General features: G+C 46.7%; 1 protein-coding gene across 2 annotated transcripts in view; it reads left to right on the plus strand.

The window, feature by feature from the left end:
- The window catches only part of DCBLD2 (discoidin, CUB and LCCL domain containing 2), a 213,890-nt gene that overhangs the window by 61,184 nt on the left and 135,982 nt on the right, over positions 1-16,724 (plus strand). The window contains exons 1-2 of one of the 2 annotated variants that reach the window (XM_063956269.1): positions 12,467-12,552; positions 12,834-12,990. In XM_063956269.1, coding sequence (XP_063812339.1) covers positions 12,855-12,990 — 136 coding nt within the window. In that variant the 5' untranslated portion in view covers positions 12,467-12,552; positions 12,834-12,854. Of the gene's footprint in view, positions 1-12,324; positions 12,553-12,833; positions 12,991-16,724 lie in introns of those variants that run through there. The other variant, XM_063956268.1, reaches the window with a different exon arrangement.

Below are 16,724 nucleotides of genomic sequence, written 5' to 3' on the forward strand. Positions count from 1 at the left end.
AGGGCGTTAGGCATTTGCTGTTGTCCTTGTGCTATAAAGATATACAGCGCTGCTACACAATACACTAATAGTCATATTGACAGCTCTTGTTTTTCCCCACCTCTTAAACATGAGGGAAGCAATACTTCCCGTCAAGCGGATGCCAAGAGCATGCCTTCAGCGTGTGTAGCGATCGCTATAATTAGGCAAAACAAGAAAACAATGAGTATAAATAGGGACGCAGAAAGTAAGATGACTTTCATTCAGGAGAAGAAAAACATTGATCCAAAAATACAGACTTGTGTCATTTCCTGAGAGAAGCCCATGCTGTGGGCACCGGGCCAGCATTCCACTACAAGACCTACTGAAGGCGGCATCATGTTTTGCTGCTGCGATGATTCTCACGTGTCCGCAGAGTCTGTGGTGGAAGGTTTCCAGGTCACGAGCACACGCTGGAATACAGAATAGCTAAATGCAATCTGGTTTTCGACTTATATATTCAGGCGCTGCACACTTAGATGCACTTGGCCAGCAAGAAAGTGTTCCTGGAAAATGGTCTGGATACGCTAAGAGCTGTGCGGATGAAAAGCAATTTATGTCATCCTTCATAACAAATAGTATCACAGCGACAGCCAATCAATCTTTCTGTTTATCCATCACATTACAGTAGTTATACGCTTATTAAGGATTGTGGTTAAGCAGGAGATGTAATGTAAATGTGGAATGGTGCTGTCCAGTTTATTGCTGATCAGAAATCTACTGTAGTGCTTACTCATCCATTTATATACCCTACCATAAACTGTGTACGCTTTCCACGCATGTCAAAAGATAAAATTAGAAATTTTAAGAAATATTCTATTTTATAATTTTCAATCAAAATAAATTCCCTTTTTGTTTTGCAGCCTGGAACATTAGGCATTATTTGGGAGATGCACTAAGCCGTGAAGAGAGAGAAAGTACCTGCCAGTGCTCTCCTAACTGTCTTGTTACAGGCTGTGTTTGAAAAAAATGACAGGATCTGATTGCGCCTTGGAGAGAGAGAAACTGCCAGAGTGTGTACACTTGGGGGTAGATTCAATTAGGGTCGGATCCATTCTGACATGCATTTGTCGGAATGGATCCAACAACCCCTATTCAATCTCATCATCTCAATTCGACTTTTAAAAAGTCGAATTGAGATGAGGGACCCAGAGGAGGAGAGGGGGGGTGGGGGGGAGCCGCGGGGAGACCTGCAGGGACAGCCGCGGGCAGACGGAGGAGAGCAGCGTTACAGTAGCGCTGCAGGAGGTTGTCTCACAGCCGCCCGACCTCACGGCAGTGTCCACCCGGCTCCAGCAAGCGTGACATCACTTGCTGGAGCCAGGTGGACGCTGCCGTGAGCGGCGCGGCTGTGAGACATCCTGCTGCAGTGCTGTGCTGTATGCCCGCGGCCCCCCGTCCCCCCGGTCTCCCGGCGGCTCCCCCCCTCTCCTCCTCTGGGTCCTACATCTCAGTCCGACATTTTTTTATGTCGGACTGAGATGGTCAGAAACGTGGCCTAATCCTGTCGAATTTGGCCCCGTTTCACTCAAAAGTACCTGAATCGGCAGCTATACCGCCGATTGACGTACTATTCGACAAGTCGAATTCCACGACTTGTCGAATAAAAACTGATGGGACTGAATAGGTCGAATCACTATTCGACCTTAAAAAGTCGAAAACTGACGTCTTTTCGACAGACTGCAGTTTTCGACCCTAATCGAATATACCCCTTAGAGTAGCTGAGAGCTGATAAATGTCAGTGGAAGGACTAGCTTTGATGTAGCATCTAGAGAAGGTAGTGTATTATCTTACATCACAGTGGAACTTAACCACACATAAATCTCCACAATTGCATTTGTTGTTAATCTCATGCTATAAACCAGGGATGGGGAACCTTCGGCCCTCCAGCTGATGTTGAACTACACATCCCAGCATGCCCTGCAACAGTTTTTGCATGGCCGAATAGAAAAACTGTAGCAAGGCATGCTGGTATGTGTAGTTCAACAACAGCTGGAGGACCTAAGGTTCCCCATCCTTGCTATAAACCAATCAAATTAGAAGATTAACAAGAAAGATATATATATATATATATATATATATATTTCTCTGACGTCCTAGTGGATGCTGGGGACTCCGTAAGGACCCTGGGGAATAGACGGGCTCCGCAGGAGACTGGGCACACTATAAGAAAGATTTGGTACTACCTGGTGTGCACTGGCTCCTCCCTCTATGGCCCTCCTCCAGACCTCCGTTAGATTTCTGTGCCCGGCCGAGCTGGATGCACACTAGGGGCTCTCCTGAGCTCCTAGAAAGAAAGTATATGTTAGGTTTTTTATTTTACAGTGAGACCTGCTGGCAACAGGCTCACTGCAACGAGGGAGGGGGGCAGAGAAGAAGCGAACCTACCTGCTTGCAGCTAGCTTGGGCTTCTTAGGCTACTGGACACCATTAGCTCCAGAGGGATCGACCGCAGGACCCGTCCTTGGTGTTCGTTCCCGGAGCCGCGCCGCCGTCCCCCTTACAGAGCCAGAAGCAAGAAGATGGTCCGGAAAATCGGCGGCAGAAAACTTCAGTCTTCACCAAAGTAGCGCACAGCACTGCAGCTGTGCGCCATTGCTCCTCATACACACTTCACACTCCGGTCACTGAGGGTGCAGGGCGCTGGGGGGGGGGGCGCCCTGAGCAGCAATAAAATCACCTTGGCTGGCAAAATAACCACAATATATAGCCCCAGAGGCTATATATGTGGTAATTACCCCTGCCAGAATACAGAAAAAAGCGGGAGAAAAGTCAGCCGAAAAAGGGGCGGAGCCATCTCCCTCAGCACACCGGCGCCATTTCTCCCTCACAGTTCCGCTGGAAGGAAGCTCCCTGACTCTCCCCTGCAGTCTACACTACAGAAAAGGGTAAAAAAGAGAGGGGGGGCACAAATTTGAGGCGCAGTAAATATTATAGCAGCTATAGGGGACATAATTCAGTTAGTCCCTGCATTATATAGCGCTCTGGTGTGTGCTGGCATACTCTCTCTCTGTCTCCCCAAAGGGCTTTTGTGGGGTCCTGTCTCCTTTAAGAGCATTCCCTGTGTGTGTGTGCGGTGTGTCGGTACGGCTGTGTTGACATGTTTGATGAGGAGACTTATGTGGAGGCGGAGCAGATGCCTATAAATGTGATGTCACCCCCTGCGGGGCAGACACCTGAGTGGATGGACTTATGGAAGGAATTACGTGCAAGTGTCGACTCCTTACATAAAAAATTTGACGACATGCCCAATGCGGGACAGCCGGCTTCTCAGCTCGTGCCTGCCCAGGCAATTCAAAGGCCATCAGGGGCTCTAAAACGCCCACTACCTCAGATGGCAGACACAGATGTCGACACGGATACTGATACCAGTGTCGACGACGATGAGTCAAATTTAATGTCCACTAGGGCCATTCGTGGCATGATTGAGGCAATGAAAGAGGTTTTACACATTTCTGATATGAACCCAGGTACCTCAAAAAAGGGTATTATGTTTGGGGAGAAAAAACTACCAATAGTTTTTCCCCCATCTGAAGAATTAAATGAAGTGTGTGAAGAAGCGTGGGCTTTCCCTGATAAAAAATTGGTGATTTCAAAAAAATTACTAATGGCGTTCCCTTTCTCGCCAGAGGATAGGTCATGTTGGGAAACTCCCCCTAGGGTGGATAAAGCGCTCACACGTTTGTCTAAAAAGGTGGCACTACCGTCTCCGGATACGGCCGCCCTAAAGGAACCTGCTGATAGAAAGCAGGAGGCTATCCTAAAGTCTATATATACACACACTGGTGTTATACTGAGACCAGCTATTGCTTCAGCGTGGATGTGCAGTGCTGCTGCTGCTGCTTGGTCAGATTCCCTGTCAGAAAATATTGACACCCTGGACAGGGACACTATATTGCTAACCGTAGAGCATATAAAAGACTCAAGGGGGGTACACACGGAGAGATCCGTGCTTAAAATCTAAGCAATCTTGCTAGATTGCTTAGATTTTAAGCACGGATCTGCCGTGTGTATGCCCTCCAGCGATAGTGATGCGCGGCCCCGCGCATCGCTATCGCCGATGCTAGATTGAGCTGCATGCAGGCTCAATCTAGCGGGTCGCTCACTTCACCGTTGTGTGAAGTGAGCGGCCCCCCGTCGGCTTTCCCCCTCGCTCAGCACATCGCGCTGTGCTGAGCGGTCTGTGTTAAGATCGCTCAGCACACATCTCTCCCGTGAGTACCCCCCTTTAGTCTTGTACATGAGAGATGCACAGAGGGAAATCTGCCGGCTGGCATCTAGAATAAGTGCATTGTCCATTTCTGCTAGGAGAGGTCTATGGACTCGGCAGTGGACAGGGGATGCAGATTCTAAAAGGCACATGGAAGTTTTGCCTTATAAGGGTGAGGAGTTATTCGGGGATGGTCTCTCAGACCTTGTTTCCACAGCAACAGCTGGGAAGTCAGCATTTTTGCCCCATGTCCCCTCACAGCCTAAGAAAGCGCCGTATTATCAGGTACAGTCCTTTCGACCCCAGAAAAACAGGCGGGGAAAAGGCGGGTCCTTTCTGTCTAGAGGCAGAGGAAAGGGAAAAAAGCTGCACCACGCAGCAGGTTCCCAGGAACAAAAGTCCTCCCCCGCTTCTTCCAAATCCGCCGCATGACGGTGGGGCTCCACAGGCGGAGCCAGGTACGGTGGGGGGCCGCCTCAAAAATTTCAGCGATCAGTGGGTTCGCTCACGGGTGGATCCCTGGATCCTTCAAGTAGTATCTCAGGGGTACAAGCTGGAATTCGAGGCGCCTCCCCCCCGCCGTTTCCTCAAATCGGCCTTACCGACAACTCCCTCGGGCAGGGAGGCTGTACTAGAGGCAATTCACAAGCTGTATTCCCAGCAGGTGATAGTCAAAGTACCCCTACTTCAACAAGGACGGGGTTACTATTCCACACTGTTTGTGGTACCGAAACCGGACGGTTCGGTGAGACCCATTTTAAATTTGAAATCCTTGAACACATACATAAAAAGATTCAAGTTCAAGATGGAATCGCTCAGGGCGGTTATTGCAAGCCTGGACGAGGGGGATTACATGGTATCCCTGGACATCAAGGATGCTTACCTGCATGTCCCAATTTACCTTCCTCACCAGGAGTACCTCAGATTTGTGGTACAGGATTGCCAATACCAATTCCAGACACTACCGTTTGGACTGTCCACGGCACCGAGGGTGTTTACCAAGGTAATGGCCGAAATGATGATACTCCTTCGAAAAAAGGGAGTTTTAATTATCCCGTACTTGGACGATCTCCTAATAAAGGCGAGGTCCAGGGAGCAGTTACTGGTCGGAGTAGCACTATCTCGGGAAGTGCTACAACAGCATGGCTGGATTCTAAACATTCCAAAGTCACAACTGGTTCCTTCCACACGCTTACTGTTCCTGGGGATGATTCTGGACACGGAACAGAAAAAAGTGTTTCTCCCGCAGGAGAAAGCCAAGGAGCTGTCATCTCTAGTCAGAGACCTCCTAAAACCAAAACGGGTATTGGTGCATCACTGCACACGAGTCCTGGGAAAAATGGTGGCTTCGTACGAAGCAATTCCATTCGGCAGGTTCTATGCAAGGACCTTCCAGTGGGACCTCTTGGACAAGTGGTCGGGATCGCATCTTCAGATGCATCAACTGATAACCCTGTCTCCAAGGACCAGGGTGTCTCTACTGTGGTGGCTGCAGAGTGCTCATCTTCTAGAGGGCCGCAGATTCGGCATACAGGACTGGGTCCTGGTGACCACGGATGCCAGCCTTCGGGGCTGGGGCGCAGTCACACAGGGAAGAAATTTCCAGGGACTTTGGTCAAGTCAGGAGTCGTCCCTACACATAAACATTCTGGAACTGAGGGCCATTTACAATGCCCTAAGTCAGGCAAGGCCCCTGCTTCAAAACCAGCCGGTTCTGATCCAATCAGACAACATCACGGCAGTCGCCCATGTAAACCGACAGGGCGGCACAAGAAGCAGGGTGGCGATGGCAGAAGCCACAAGGATTCTCCGATGGGCGGAAAATCACGTACTAGCACTGTCAGCAGTGTTCATTCCGGGAGTGGACAACTGGGAAGCAGACTTCCTCAGCAGACACGACCTACACCCGGGAGAGTGGGGACTTCATCCAGAAGTCTTCCTACTGTTGATAAACCGTTGGGAAAGGCCACAGGTGGACATGATGGCGTCCCGCCTCAACAAAAAACTAAAGAGATATTGCGCCAGGTCAAGGGACCCTCAGGCGATAGCTGTGGACGCTCTAGTGACACCGTGGGTGTACCAGTCGGTTTATGTGTTCCCTCCTCTGCCTCTCATACCAAAGGTACTGAGAATAATAAGAAGGCGAGGAGTAAGAACGATACTCGTGGTTCCGGATTGGCCAAGAAGAGCTTGGTACCCGGAACTTCAAGAAATGTTATCAGAGGACCCATGGCCTCTACCGCTCAGACAGGATCTGCTACAGCAGGGGCCCTGTCTGTTCCAAGACTTACCGCGGCTGCGTTTGACGGCATGGCGGTTGAATTCCGGATCCTAAAGGAAAAGGGCATTCCGGAGGAAGTCATTCCTACGCTGATAAAAGCCAGGAAAGAAGTAACCGCAAACCATTATCACCGCATTTGGCGAAAATGTTGCGTGGTGTGAGGCCAGGAAGGCCCCTACAGAGGAATTTCAACTGGGTCGTTTTCTGCACTTCCTACAGTCAGAAGTGACTATGGGCCTAAAATTGGGTTCCATTAAGGTCCAGATTTCGGCTCTGTCGATTTTTCTTCCAGAAAGAACTGGCTTCACTTCCTGAAGTTCAGACTTTTGTAAAGGGAGTGCTTCATATTCAGCCCCCTTTTGTGCCTCCTGTGGCACCTTGGGATCTCAATGTGGTGTTGAGTTTCCTAAAATCACATTGGTTTGAACCACTTAAAACCGTGGATTTGAAATATCTCACGTGGAAAGTGGTCATGTTATTGGCCTTGGCTTCGGCCAGGCGTGTGTCAGAATTGGCGGCTTTGTCATTTAAAAGCCCTTATCTGATTTTCCATATGGATAGGGCAGAATTGAGGACTCGTCCCCAGTTTCTCCCTAAGGTGGTATCAGCTTTTCACTTGAACCAACCTATTGTGGTGCCTGCGGCTACTAGGGACTTGGAGGATTCCAAGTTACTGGACGTAGTCCGGGCCTTGAAAATTTATGTTTCCAGGACGGCTGGAGTCAGGAAAACTGACTCGCTTTTTATCCTGTATGCACACAACAAAATAGGTGCTCCTGCTTCTAAGCAGACTATTGCTCGCTGGATTTGTAGCACAATTCAGCTGGCGCATTCTGCGGCTGGATTGCCGCATCCTAAATCAGTGGAAGCCCATTCCACGAGGAAGGTGGGCTCATCTTGGGCGGCTGCCCGAGGGGTCTCGGCTTTACAACTTTGCCGAGCTGCAACTTGGTCAGGGGCAAACACGTTTGCAAAATTCTACAAATTTGATACCCTGGCTGAGGAGGACCTTGAGTTCTCTCATTCGGTGCTGCAGTGTCATCCGCACTCTCCCGCCCGTTTGGGAGCTTTGGTATAATCCCCAGGGTCCTTACGGAGTCCCCAGCATCCACTAGGACGTCAGAGAAAATAAGAATTTACTCACCGGTAATTCTATTTCTCGTAGTCCGTAGTGGATGCTGGGCGCCCATCCCAAGTGCGGATTGTCTGCAATACTTGTATATAGTTATTGCCTAACTAAAGGGTTATTGTTGAGCCATCTGTTGAGAGGCTCAGTTATATTTCATACTGTTAACTGGGTTTAATATCACGAGTTATACGGTGTGATTGGTGTGGCTGGTATGAGTCTTACCCGGGATTTAAAATCCTTCCTTATTGTGTCAGCTCTTCCAGGCACAGTATCCTAACTGAGGTCTGGAGGAGGGACATAGAGGGAGGAGCCAGTGCACACCAGGTAGTACCAAATCTTTCTTATAGTGTGCCCAGTTTCCTGCGGAGCCCGTCCATTCCCCAGGGTCCTTATGGAGTCCCCAGCATCCACTACGGACTACGAGAGATAGAATTACCGGTGAGTAAATTCTTATATATATATATATATATATATATATATATATATATATATATATATATATATATATATATATAAGAATTTACTCACCGGTAATTCTATTTCTCGTAGTCCGTAGTGGATGCTGGGGACTCCATAAGGACCCTGGGGAATGGACGGGCTCCGCAGGAAACTGGGCACACTATAAGAAAGATTTGGTACTACCTGGTGTGCACTGGCTCCTCCCTCTATGTCCCTCCTCCAGACCTCAGTTAGGATACTGTGCCTGGAAGAGCTGACACAATAAGGAAGGATTTTAAATCCCGGGTAAGACTCATACCAGCCACACCAATCACACCGTATAACTCGTGATATTAAACCCAGTTAACAGTATGAAATATAACTGAGCCTCTCAACAGATGGCTCAACAATAACCCTTTAGTTAGGCAATAACTATATACAAGTATTGCAGACAATCCGCACTTGGGATGGGCGCCCAGCATCCACTACGGACTACGAGAAATAGAATTACCGGTGAGTAAATTCTTATTTTATATATATATATATATATATATATATATATATATATATACACACACACCCCATTTTCCCCAAACACAAAGGAACAAAAGTAACCCGGTTACATCTCTGAACAGTGTGAGTCTGGAAAGTAATACTCAGATGGGAAGTCCTGCAAATAAATGTGAACAGAAAAGTTACTGTGGAATAGTACTCTGTAGCAATGTAGCAGCTTTGCTTGGTTTAAGTTATACTACAATTGGATTATCTGTGATTTAGCTAGCTTGTTTTCAGTATAACAGTGACCATATGAGTGACGTGACAGGTTCTCGGTTTAAAAAGTTACTCCGATTTTGTGTGGCAGGGTCACAAAAAGTTTGTTTTAAAGTGCTGCTGAAGTCTGTGAGCAGGATGACCAATGTGCTTCTGGCTTCTGATTGGTCTGTGCACAGTAAAAGCAGAAAGTAATGGGTTATGCAATACTTACAAATGTAATAAGTGTCTGCTGGGTCAGCTCCCGTCCTGTTCCGTTACGGTTTCCACCTGTTCATGGGTTCCTGCGGGGTGCGCAATACACATTCACCCTCTGTACACGCCTAACCCTCTGTTCCTCGCTCACTGTCTACCCTATCTGTGTCACCCCTGTCTGTCAGCCGCCCCCCTTTAGAATGTAAGCTCTCACGAGCAGGGCCCTCAACCCCTCATGTGCTTATCCTTCTCTTACTTAAACCATCTTTGACAACACCAAATCCCTTGGTTTTCTGCCACCTGATACTTATTCCAGTGTCATCTGCTGATGTAGCTATGTTTATGTACCCTGTACTTGTCCTATATTGTCTTCGACTGTAAGTCACTATTTTCCTGTTTTTGATTATTTTAGAATAATAATAATAATTTTATTTATATAGCGCTCTTACTCCAATAGGACTCAAGGAGCTTAACAGATACATAGCATAATATAGTACAGAAAATAATGAAGTACATTTTCATAAAATACAGAAGCATGAAGATACTAAAAGGGACACTATGGAAATGCCTGAGTAAACAGGAAAGTCTTGAGTCTACTTTTGAAGGATACCATAGTTGGGGCCTCTCACACTGTGCAGGGAAGGGAGTTCCATAGAGTCGGAGCCGCATGACTAAAAGCTCGACCCCCAGATGAATTACAGGAGATTCAAGGTACTGCTAAAAGTCCTTCATCTACAGATCGCAGTAATCGAGTGGGGCAGTATGGGGTCAGTAGCTGCTTCAGGTACCTTGGACCCTGGTCATGTAGGGCTTTGAAGCTCAGTAAGCCAATCTTGAAGATGATTCGCCATCTTACAGGCAGCCAGTGAAGGGAGTAGAGGATGGGTGTCATGTGGCTAGAGCGGGGCTGGTTGGTTAACAGCCTGGCAGCTGTGTTTTGCACCAGCTGTAAGCTGTGCAATTCTTTTGCTGGGAGACCAAGGTAGAGGGCATTACAGTAGTCTAATCGAAATGATACAAATGCATGGATGACTTTTGATAGATCATCTGAGGGAAGTGCTTGATTTTGGCTATGTTCCTCAGGTGAAAGAATGAGGATTTGATTGTGGCTGATATCTGATGTTTAAGTGTCAAGCCACCATCCAGGACAACACCAAGATTCCACACACGATCAGTGGTCTGTAATTCTGAATCCCCAACTGTAAGTCCAGTTGGTTGGCTATGCTGCAGTCTTGTCCTTTGATGTTGCGGTCCTACCATAAGGACCTCTGTTTTTATCCGGGTTCAGTCGCAGCCAACTGCCGCTCATCCACTCCTGGAGCTCAGCTAGACAGCCATTTAGTGTTGCAATTGGGTTATCATTGCCCGGACCAAAGGACAAGTACAGTTGTGTATCATCTGCATAGCAGTCGTAGACCAGGCCATGGTGCCTGATTATTTCACCCAACGGGAGCATGTATACTGCAAAAAGCATGGGGGATCGTATAGAACATTGTGGGACACCACATGGCAATGGCACTGATGGTGATGAGTATACTCCAGACGATACTCTCTGTGACCTGCCTGTGAGAAATGGTTTGAACCAGCTTAGGACTGTGTCATCTAGACCACAGAAATGTATTCGTCGCTCAATCAGAAGCCCATGGTCCACGGTATCAAATGCTGCAGAGAGATCCAGAAGGATTAATATTGAACAGTCACCTCTGTCTCTTGCCATCAGAAGATCATTTAACACACACACCAGGTCTGTTTCAGTGCTATGTCTTCTCCTGAATCCTGATTGGAATGGATCAAAAATATCATGGGTTGTCAAGCGGGTTTCCAGTTGATTTGCAACCACTTTCTCAATAACCTTTCCTAGGAAAGGAAGGTTTGATACCGGTCTGTAGTTGGTCATGCAGTCGGGATCTAAATTAGGTTTTTAAGAAGAGGTCTAACAATTGCTTCCTTTAGGGGTCCAGGAAAAATGCCTGTCTGCAAAGAGCATTGAAATTTTTTTGCAAAGACAGGACCAATTATATCCATACAACCTATTAGAAGCTTGGTTGAGGCCCGGTCCAGATCACAGGTGGTGGGACGCAAAATCCGGGCAATTTCAGCAGTGTCCTTTACATCCACTGGGTCAAAGCTGGTCCATGAAGGCAGGTGGCTTATATTGGCAGGCTTAAAGATTTTCTTTATGTACCCTGTAATTGGGCACTGCGGATCCCTTGTGGCGCCATATAAATAAAGGAGAATAATAATACACATACAGTAATCAGTTTTATTATATAGATATGGAGGTTCATAAAAACTTTACAGCCGCCTCAAAATTATTAATGGGTTACACAGTACAGGTTGAGTATCCCATATCCAAATATTCCGAAATACGGAATATTCCGAAATACGGACTTTTTTGAGTTGGAGTGAGATAGTGAAACCTTTGTTTTTTGATGGCTCAATGTACACAAACTTTGTTTAATACACAAAGTTATTAAAAATATTGTGTTAAATGACCTTCAGGCTGTGTATATAAGGTGTATATGAAACATAAATGAATTGTGTGAATGTAGACACACTTTGTTTAATGCACAAAGTTATAAAAAATATTGGCTAAAATTACCTTCAGGCTGTGTGTATAAGGTGTATATGTAACATAAATGCATTCTGTGCTTAGATTTAGGTCCCATCACCATGATATCTCATTATGGTATGCAATTATTCCCAAATACGGAAAAATCCCATATCCAAAATACCTCTGGTCCCAAGCATTTTGGATAAGGGAGACTCAACCTGTAATAGTAAGAGCATAGTCATCCAAGTCAGACGTATGTTTTTTTTATTTTTTTTATTTTATTGTTAACTACTATTTTTTTTTATTTCTAATAGATAGATTAGATCTCCCCAGCCCGCTGTTGGCGCTTTTATAAAATAATTGCATGAACATCATGCTGTCAGGTCACCACCTATTACGGTATTTCCTAAGCTTATTTCCCAAGCCGGTATAAAAGCAGACAGACATGGCAGACTGGTGCCCCGAGGCCTGTCTGAGCAATTCTACATAATTATCATTCAGTTTCCACAAGGTTTTTATTTTATTTATTTATTTTTTATTCCGGTATGTTATTTCTCAAAATAGGCAAATGTAACAGTATATTACCTTTTAAAGGACCGTATTAGCAAATCTGTTTTTATGGCTTTATTTGCCCAAATATAAACTGTCTGGACTGTAGTGACAATCATGTTATTGAGCATTGCGGTGTTTCAGGACTGTTCAGTTTATTTATTTGTTTTGTGTTCTAGGTGATGGATGTGGCTACACCTTTTTCGGCCCAGAAAGTGGAACTTTTACATCGAAAAACTATCCAAACACCTACCCAAACAGCACCGTTTGTGAATGGAAAGTCCAAGTGAAACCTGGTGAAAAGATTCAGCTGAAGTTTGGAGACTTTGATATTGAAGATGTTGATTCTTGTCATTCCAGCTACTTGAGGATTTATGACGGCTTTGGGGCAACAAGAACTGAACTAGGTATGAAACAGTCTTGCGTTATGTCACGGTCTACTTCTAAGTAAGAGTTACTTTTGAACTTTTTTCTATAATTAGTGTTTTTTTATAATGGTTCTTTGTGAGCTATGGATTCACAGGGTGTCCACCATACTTGTATACGTGGTGACCTTTATTAAGTTGCTGAGAACTGGTAAATGTATGCTTTAATTGGTGTGTTAACTGTAACTTCTTTCTTCTCCTCCTTCCTCCTTGTAAATGGTCTGCTCCTGCAACTCCCACTTAATTTGCTGCTGCATGTGCAGATATTGGTACTTGTTAATTATATGGGAGCCACTGTAAAGTTCGCCCACCTGGAATTCCAGGGATTTGGTCATCCGCTTCATGAGCAAGTGGGGAGACTTCATGTGTGCGTGGGGAAGACATACACGAGAGCTACTGAGGAGATGCCTTCTGTGATAGGTACGACACCCATATCATTAACAAGTACCTTGAAATGAATGTATTAACAAATGCCCTTATCAATAAATTCAGTGCAGGTAGCTAATAGTAAAGTAAGGAGGCATAACATTTTTATCCCGGGTGGGAAGCTGTCATTTTGAAAGGTCTTCATTGTCCAATGTAGCCATTAGGAAGTAATATTGCTATCATACTGATGCAATAATATGCAGCTCTACTTTAAATGGTTAAAATCTTGCAATGGTTGAATACATTGTTTTACCACACGATTTTTACTCTGTTGCCTTGAGTGGTGGCAACTACGCATAGCTGGGTTTTCAGTGGTCAGTTTTTATCCGATTCAACAAAACACTCACCCGTGCCTGTGAAGCACCACGAGAAACGCTGTGAAATTAAGCTATGTGAAGCTTCATGTGGCTGCCGCTCACGGTCTCTTGCCAGGCAGCAGTATAAAAGTGTATACACTCTCTGCACCTGAAGCCGCAGCTCATTGCTGGAAAAGCTGTATTAGAATGAAAGTATAATTTCAGTCAGCAATCGTAAGTTCTACTACTCCATCCTGAGATGTCATTCATTAGTGATATGCTGAGAGCGATCCGTTTCCAGTGAGGAAGAGCATATGCTTTTAGATGTATTCTCTGGGAAGAAATCCGTTTAGCAGATGTTTGTTAATTTGGTGCATTAAATGGGCAAAACTGTGGCCTGATGCATTTACGACCGAACCACATGTGGTATTGTTAGAGTGGAGAGTTTTTGGGTTACTTTTATTTTTTTTTTACTATCACTTGACACAGTTGATGACTGAGGACACCTTTGCGGTATGACGAGCAAAGCATGCAGGGTGCAACATTACTCCAGTTTTCAAGAAGTAAGAATTGGGTCCCAACAACACTTACCAAAACGTCAATCCGCTCTTCTCTGCTAATGACGAAAGGGTTGGCTCAGTATCCCCTGCTGGAGTGGTGCTGGTAGGAGAGGGTTTCCCAGGGTCAGTGATTTTCCACAGGCTTTTTGTTTTACTAAAAAGATATTTGCTCTTTGCCAATAATCAGATAGAAGATGATGTCGGTCTAATCTTACATTCTACAAAATATGGCACACTTATTCATAACTGAACAAATGTTTTGACAAAACTCTGACCCCAGAATGACATGTCTCTGTTGCCAATAATTTTTTCTTTACAAAGGCAGATGGATGGAAACCGGGATAGGGAAATTGGGTACATGCAAAGGGTGTGCAATAAGTTTCCATATGCACAAAAAGTATTATATGTACAAACAAAGTGAACATTCAATTTTTTTCAAAGTATTCGCCAGAGGAGTCTATGCAGAGTTGCATGCGCTCATACCACTTGGTGTAGCAGCTGGACCAGTCCGAGGCAGGTATGGCTTCTAAATGCTGGATGAAGTCGTAGGGGGCTAGGTCTGGATTGTATGGCGGATGACCAAGCTCCTGGATGCATTCAGGGGCCAGAAAATCCACCACTTGTGGGCAGGTGCATTGTTGTGAAGGAGAAGGGCATCATGAGCATGCTTTCTTGGATGACTCCTGGAAATTGCTTTCAACACATGCGGTAGGCATTGGTTGATGTACCAGTCCCCAGTGACCATGCGCTGCTGCACGGTTGATACGTTCATTACAGGACCGTACTTGGCCACAAAAACAGCCACCATCTGCTTGACTATGCTGCGCTCACGTCGGAACTTCTGTTGTGGCGCACCTCTAACTGTTGTTTGGTCTCTGGGTCGAAACTGTAGATCCAGGATTTATCGCCACTGATGAACTCCCAGACAGAACTTGAGCGACCACCATCAAACCTGGCCAGCATGTTGAGGCACCAAGTCACCCGAGACTCCTTTATACTCTCAGGTCAGCTGATGGGGCACCCAGCATGCAGAAATCTTGCTCAGGCCAAGCTTTTCATAGAGTATCAAGCAGATGGATCCCAATGAGATGGCTATCTCCTTATCTATCTGGGCCACGGTCACCCTGGCATCCAACTCAAGTGTGGCCTGCAAGGCAACAATGACTGTTTGCAGTCGGCCATATCACTCCTTGTATTCCAGGGACTGTCTCCTGCACCGCAATTCTGCAAACCACTCAAACACAGTGGTTCGGGATGGTGCTTCCTCCCCAAAAGCAGCTCGCAGTTGGTCTATACCAGGCATGTCCAAACTGCGGCCCTCCAGCTGTTGAGAAACTACACATCCCAGCATGCCCTTGACACAGCTTTAGCATTCTCTGACAGCAAAACTGTGGTAAGGCATGCTGGTATATGTAGTTTCACAACAGCTGGAGGGCCGCAGTTTGGACATGCCTGGTCTATACTCTCCTGCCGTTGCAGACCACTCTTGTAGTCATAGGAGATGATGGCTCTCCAGTGGCCACTGTTGAGCTCCATAACGAGTTTGTGAAGGAAGTGCACATACTGACTACTTTTGGTGTGCAATGCTGCTTATATACCAGGGGTGGGCAATTATTTCAGCTGAGGGGCCACTTGACACTTTCTTGTCAGTATCCGAGGGCCACACATAAAATAGCAGCTCCCCCCACCCACGTGCCAAAAATATAGGGACGTGGCTTCATGTGGAAGGGGCATGGCCAAAAAATAATACAGATTCATATTAGGCTGCTCAATAGTCTCCATTACTCAAATTGGGCCACACAGCGCCACTTACACACATTACACCAGGTAGAGCCCCTTTTACACACATTATGGCAGGTAGAGCTCCCTTATACACAGTATAGACGGTAGAGCCCCCTTTTTACACAGTACGGAAGGTAGAGCCCCCTTTTACACATTACAGCAGGTAGAGCCCCCTTTTACACATTAACATTTTATTTGGGATAATCATGCGCAGCAAGCAAATTATCCAGTGTATTATGGCCCCTGGGGAAAGGTGTGACACAGTGATAGAACAAGGGGGTGTGACACAGTGACAGAACACGGGGGGTGGGGGTGACACAGTGACAGAACACGGGGGTGTGACACAGTGACAGAACATAGGGGGGTGACACGGTGACAGAACACTGGGGTGACAGTGACAGAACATGGTGGGGGTGACACAGTGACATAACACGGGGGGTGACACAGTGACAGAACACAGGGGTTGACACAGTGACAGAACACAGGGGGTGACACAGTGACAGAACACGGGGGGTGTGACACAGTGACAGAACACGGGGGGTGTGACACAGTGACAGAACACGGGGGTGTGACACAGTGACAGAACACGGCGGTGTGACACAGTGACAGAACACGGGGGGTGACAGTGACAGAACACGGGGGGGTGACACAGTGACAGAACACGGGTAGGTGACACAGTGACAGAACACGGGGGTGACACAGTGACAGAACACGGGGGGTGACAGAACACTGGGGTGTGACACAGTGACAGAACACAGGGGGTGACACAGTGACAGAACACGGGGGGGTGACAGTGACAGAACACGGGGGGGTGACAGTGACAGAACACGGGGGTGTGACACAGTGACAGAACACGGGGGGGTGACACAGTGACAGAACACGGGGGGGTGACACAGTGACAGAACACAGGGGGGTGACACAGTGACAGAACACGGGGGGTGACAGAACACTGGGGTGTGACACAGTGACAGAACACAGGGGGTGACACAGTGACAGAACACAGGGGGTGACACAGTGACAGAACACGGGGGGGTGACACAGTGACAGAACACGGGGGGGTGACACAGTGACAGAACACGGGGGGGTGACA

The sequence above is a fragment of the Pseudophryne corroboree genome, chromosome 2, assembly GCF_028390025.1.
Source record: "Pseudophryne corroboree isolate aPseCor3 chromosome 2, aPseCor3.hap2, whole genome shotgun sequence".
NCBI lineage: Eukaryota > Metazoa > Chordata > Amphibia > Anura > Myobatrachidae > Pseudophryne > Pseudophryne corroboree.